Source organism: Denticeps clupeoides, chromosome 13 (assembly GCF_900700375.1).
Source record: "Denticeps clupeoides chromosome 13, fDenClu1.1, whole genome shotgun sequence".
NCBI classification, from domain to species: domain Eukaryota; kingdom Metazoa; phylum Chordata; class Actinopteri; order Clupeiformes; family Denticipitidae; genus Denticeps; species Denticeps clupeoides.
The window spans coordinates 13,472,798-13,478,379 of NC_041719.1; the positions used below are offsets into that span (position 1 = coordinate 13,472,798).

A 5,582-nucleotide genomic window follows, 5' to 3' on the forward strand; every position below is an offset into this window, starting at 1 on the left:
GGGGAAAAACTGCAACCTCCTGGATAAACTGGAAGAGAGGCGAACATAAATATACACATATAGAAATGTAAAAAAGCCATTACTGAAATATAGATCAACATTTCATGTTAACTTCAATGCTCTAGACAAAAAGTCAATGACAGAGAAGCTAAAATTAGCACTTTATTTTTTTTATCCATAGACTAACAAATTATGATGCAAGTCTTAAAATCCATAAATGGAAGTGTTATGACCGGCAGAAACCATTTATGACAGCAATAAATTGTCACATGTAGTTTAAAACATGGGCTAAATAACATATGTAACCTTGAAATCATGTACATTTATTTAAAGTAAGTAAAAAATGAGCACACTGGAGAATTAATACGATCTTGTCATGGCATGTAGCCTAGTCTAAAGCTAGTTACCCCTAACACTGTGGTCAATGGGGACAATTGCTCTACATCCATCCCAGAATTGCCATAGTCACCAGCCAAAGAGAATGTATGCTTGAGGCAGTTCCTGTTCCCTGATCAATGCTGTTATACTGAATAAGATTATATATATTATATATAAAAAAATATACATGTAGCATTTATTGTGTACAGGCGTTTCAAGTATCAAGATTAAAAACGTCTTACACGCACCTTACTCACCTAAATAAACTGCAACTATTTAACTATTTGATGCATTATTTAACAAAGTCCCCCACGTACCAAACACGGACATGTTTCTTCTGTGGCTATGTTTTTGCATGTGATTTCATTGTAAGACCCTGTAGTGCCTAAGAATACAGACTCAAAGTACATCAGAAGTTTGTCACTAGTTATGTAATTATGTAGTTCTTTTAGCACTCACCTCGAAGAAAGGAGATGCCACTTTCATTATATAGCCTCAGTGGTGATTTTTCTGAAAAAGGATTATTAAAATAATTTTTCATTTTTTATAATTTGTCAAATTAAAATGTCTTTAAAACCACTTACATTGCTGTTGTTGCTCCTGAAAAACAAATACATTGAAAGTTACTTTACATTTCTTCATTTCTGTTTTTGAAATATCTGAAATGCAATTAAGTTAAGCAGGTGTGGCTATATATATAAAAAGCAAGCAAGCTGTATCTGCTGGAAAGAACAGTTACATTAAATGGGGTTTCTGCAGTTTTAAGGAATTTTAAGCCACTTTCATCAAATTTAAGACCTTACATCATGATCATCTATATTTGTCCAAGGGCCAAAGTTTCTTAGCAGACACTGAGGGCCAGATGCTCTTAATACAAAATTATAATTATATATTAATACATTATAATTATATATTATTATTTGATATTCATCAGTAGTACAGGTGGCCTAGCGGTTAAGGAAGTGGCCCCGTAATCAGAAGGTTGCCGGTTTGAATCCTGATTCGCCAAGGTGCCACTGAGCAAAGCACCGTCCCCACACACTGCTCCTCGGGCACCTGTCATGGCTGCCCACTGCTCACCAAGGGTGATTGTTTAACTGCAGAGGACACATTTCACTGTGAGCACTGTGTGCTGTGCATCACAATGACAATCACTTCACTTTCCTAACCACTCGGGATGAATACTTTCAGTTTGTTATTTGTGAGTAATTTTTGGTAGGCAACATTGGCTGAAATTGTTTATTCAGGGCTAAAATCCTGACCCATGTTCGGGAGGTGAGCCGCAACACACTTTTAACACATAACTTGTTGGCCCCTGGGCCCAGATATATAAACAGCCTAATATATAATAACTCTGATCATCATTTTTGTCAAGTGGGGGTCCATGGGTATGCTTTTTTTTTTTTTTTTTTTAAATAAAAACCAAACAGGCTACTTTATTCCAATTCGAGTAAACCTGGAAATGCGCAGCGCTCCGTGTCCGTGAATAACTGATTGAAGGTTTGTTTCATTTGATTTATTGGGTCTGCAGAATTTTGAATACCTTTAAACTCTTAAACTCTGGATTTAAGGATTACTAGTGATAATGATATTTAATCATAATAATGATATTTAAGGCTTCAATTTTGGTCCAATATTCCAAAGAAAAGGCTTTTTTTTTTTTTTTTTTTTTTAAAAGAAAAGTCTCACCCAAGTTTTCCTGAGGCTCGTGGCAAGCCTGGGACTGGGGCACTGCAGCAGGACAGCCTTGCTGTGGCGCTCTTCAGATGGTTCAGAGATCAGATCCCTGTAGGTGACCTGCTGGCTATAATACTCTGGTGCTCCGTAACCCTGCTGACTCGCACCTCTAAAGCGCTTCATTCCTGGCAACTCCCCCGCCTCGGGCTGCCAGCGGCGTTTCTTCAACTGGCTCGGGGCAGTGTCAAGAGAGAGAGCATCTATGCTGGTGGAGATAGCAGACTGGCTGAGGCTCTTCATGTCCTCCTTTTCACATAAGCTGCAGGGGGGGCTGGATTGGTGAGAGCTGCTTCCCTGGCAAACCAGACGATGGTAGAGTTTATAGAACTGCAAGTTAATTTGCTTAGCAAAACTGACACTCTGAACTGGATCTGGTCTAGTTTGGAAACCGGAGAAGGAATGCCGCCGTTGCTGGAAGTTGTGGGCAGCTTTCCATGCCCTGGGAGAGGATGGGCAGTTCTCCTGAAGGTTTTGCTGGTTATTGTAGGGGGCCTTTGTAGAATAGAGCTGCACCCTTTCATCTGGGAAAACAGACTCCTTGAAGAAATCAGAGCAGAGACGATGCCGGGTGGGAGAGGCCAGGAGCTTTGGGGCGGGAGAGGCCAGGCGCGGCCGGGTGGGAGAGGCCAGGAGCTTTGGGGCGGGAGAGGCCAGGCGCGGCCGGGCGGGAGAGGCCAGGAGCTTTGGGGCGGGAGAGGCCAGGAGCTTTGGGGGCGGGAGAGGCCAGGCGCGGCCGGGCGGGAGAGGCCAGGAGCTTTGGGGCGGGAGAGGCCAGTCGCGGCCGGGCGGGAGAGGCCAGGAGCTTTGGGGCGGGAGAGGCCAGGAGCTTTGGGGCGGGAGACGCCAGTCGCGGCCGGGTGGGAGACGCCAGGAGCTTCGGGGTGGGAGAGGCCAGGAGCTTCCGGGCGGGAGAGGCCAGGAGCTTTGGGGCGGGAGACGCCAGGAGCTTTGGGGCGGGAGACGCCAGTCGCGGCCGGGTGGGAGACGCCAGGAGCTTCGGGGTGGGAGAGGCCAGGAGCTTCCGGGCGGGAGAGGCCAGGGGAGAGGCCAGGGGAGAGGCCAGGCTCTTTGTGGTGGGAGAGGCCAGGCCCGGCCGGGTGGGAGACGGCAGGCGTGGCCGGGTGGGAGATGCTAGGGGAGAGGCCAGGCAATTTGGGGTGGGAGACGCCAGGCGCGGCCGGGTGGGAGAGGCAAGGAGCTTCAGGGTGGGAGAGGCCAGGCTCTTTGGGGTGGGAGACGCTAGGCGCGGCCGGGTGGGAGAAGACAGTAATCTGAAGTCATTGTGAAAATTCAGTCTTGCAGGCTTGAGTTTTGATGAGGTAGTTGAGTGGGTTGAAAGGGGTGGTTCGGGTGCAGAAGTCACTTCAAACGTCTTGTTCAGCTGAGGTGAACCGTTATTGGGGGAGGATGGGTTGGATGAAGGTGGAATAGAAGTGTCAATCACCAGCACTGGGGGCTCGCATTCCAAATATGACTTCTTCATGGGAGAAAATCCTGGACTATGTGGAATTATCACAGTACTTTGAGATCCATTTGGTTCTGTGGTTGCATCTGGATGAACATGTCTCCTGAAGGTAAGTGTGCTATTTACAGTGTTGTTCGCCGACTGAACGTAGCTCTGATTAGGTCTGCGGCTGCCATACCAGTGGTTCCGCCTGTACCTGCGCAGAATGCCGCTGGCTGCATTGCTGACCTGTTGTCGATGGTATGCATTTTGGATTTGGCTGAGCATGCTGGGATACAGGTCCATGAGAGTGCTTCCGTTAGCATAGCTGTTCAGTGTCTGTTCCAGCTCAGCATCCTCTTCCTCAGGCTGAAACATGGGGTCCCACAGAGATCTGTCTGCATGCTCTTGGACGGATTGGTCTTATAGAAATAGAAACATTAGAAGGGACATAAATAATTTATATTTACCATTTATGTGTTAAAAACATAAAAGCAATATTTGGTTATGTTTGCAATATTTGCATATTGGTTCACTTGAATATTTGCAATATTTAGGTCTATAGCAGTCACTAAAGCACTGCATGTCATACCGTGTATGACTGTGTATGTGACAAATAAAATTAAAGGTCTTATCAAATGTGTTGTGAACTTTGAAATTACCAAGACAGCTCTCGTTAGCATCTTCCCCAGCAACAGAGTATTCGTCATTCTTCTCATCAAGGGTCGATATCTCCATCTTCACACAAAGTGTGAGAGCAATAAGCACAAAATGTTGGCCTTCGCCAAATCCAGAGCATTATGAAGCAGCAATCCACACTACTTATATTCTATGTATACAGGCATTCACAAATATAATTGTATGTATAAACTAATATACATTTTTTTTCTAGGACTATTTATTTGTATATTTTTTATATTATACAGTCGGCATATTGTCTATCCTATTGTTATTTTCTGCCGTGACTATGTAACTTTCCCCCTTGTGGGACTAACAAAGGATCATCTTATTTTATAGCATAAGATGATAGTGGCAGGGCAGTGGTGGCCTGGCAGTGGCACATAATCAGAAGGTTGCCGGTTCGAATCCCGATCCGCCAAGGTGCCACTGAGCAAAGCACCGTCCCCACACACTGCTCCCCGGGCGCCTGTCATGGCTGCCCACTGCTCACCAAGGGTGATGGGTTGTGTGCACCATGTGCTGTGCTGCAGTGTCACACAATGACAGTCACGTCACCTTCACTTACCTAATCTCGTCACTATTCAGCCCATTGTTCTGATTGTCGTCTATTTCTCTAAAAAGTGCATATTTCGAGTAATGCTACGTATTTGATTGAACGTGAAGGAATGTGCAGATGCTGTTCAGTTCAGGAGGCCAGGCAGCTCACCTTCAGGGAGTGGAACGCTCTCTCTGCCCACGTACTGTTCAGTGGCACCGCGCCTGTAACACACACTTCCCTTCACTCGGGGCTCGGCCATTCACGCCGCCGACGCGAACTTCACGGGCAAAACGAACTCACCGTCTGCAGTTTTACACGTCATCGTCCGCAGGCACACGTCGACCCCCGGGTCTTCCAAGTTCGAATACTGTTGTTGAAAACGAACATTCGCACACATGAATTATGCATTAAATTATATTTCATATATATATATATATATATATATATATATATATTTTTTTTTTTTTTTTTTAAAGATCAAACGTCAGAGGAATGAGTGGACGGATTAACAGGACGGGCACACGTTGAGCGGCTAGGCTAACACGTTCTTTATCGCTCACCTTTCGAAAAATATCCTCCATCGTTCGCCTGAAACACTCTTCATGGGTTCTCAGTTGCGACAAAAAATCCATGTCGGTCGACCTCGCAAACGAAAAACGGAAGCGAAATATTGCGGTTTATTAAAATTGACAAACGCTTTTCGAGACAATTTTGCAGCTCGCATCGCGTTCAAATCGGACGCGCAGGAAAAGGGCGCGCTTTGAATGGACGGTCGCGTCTGTCGTCATTATTCCGCGACAACCA

The 5,582-nt window shown here is 45.5% G+C and overlaps 1 protein-coding gene across 1 annotated transcript; it reads right to left on the reverse strand.

Moving 5' to 3' along the window:
- Nucleotides 1-870: 870 nt before the first annotated feature.
- LOC114802222 (proteoglycan 4) lies at nucleotides 871-5,507 on the reverse strand. Its single transcript, XM_029000933.1, has 7 exons — nucleotides 5,339-5,507; nucleotides 5,079-5,145; nucleotides 4,947-4,999; nucleotides 4,222-4,297; nucleotides 2,840-3,981; nucleotides 2,068-2,796; nucleotides 871-978 (listed from the first exon to the last, which is right to left on the reverse strand). The coding sequence occupies exons 1-7, from the start codon at nucleotides 5,408-5,410 to the stop codon at nucleotides 949-951; spliced, it is 2,169 nt and encodes a 722-aa protein (XP_028856766.1). The 5' UTR covers nucleotides 5,411-5,507; the 3' UTR covers nucleotides 871-948.
- Nucleotides 5,508-5,582: the final 75 nt, after the last annotated feature.

What these genes read in the sequence shown, in the direction of transcription:
- LOC114802222 (XM_029000933.1), bottom strand. Translation starts at nt 5,410, where the DNA reads ATGGATTTTTTGTCGCAACTGAGAACCCATGAAGAGTGTTTCAGGCGA. An exon ending in CTCCCGCCCGGCCGCGCCTG is followed by an intron (nt 2,797 to 2,839) that starts GCCTCTCCCGCC and finishes CCCGCCCCAAAG; the next exon opens with CTCCTGGCCTCTCCCGCCCG. An exon ending in CGAGCCTCAGGAAAACTTGG is followed by an intron (nt 979 to 2,067) that starts GTGAGACTTTTC and finishes TTTGTTTTTCAG; the next exon opens with GAGCAACAACAGCAATGTAA.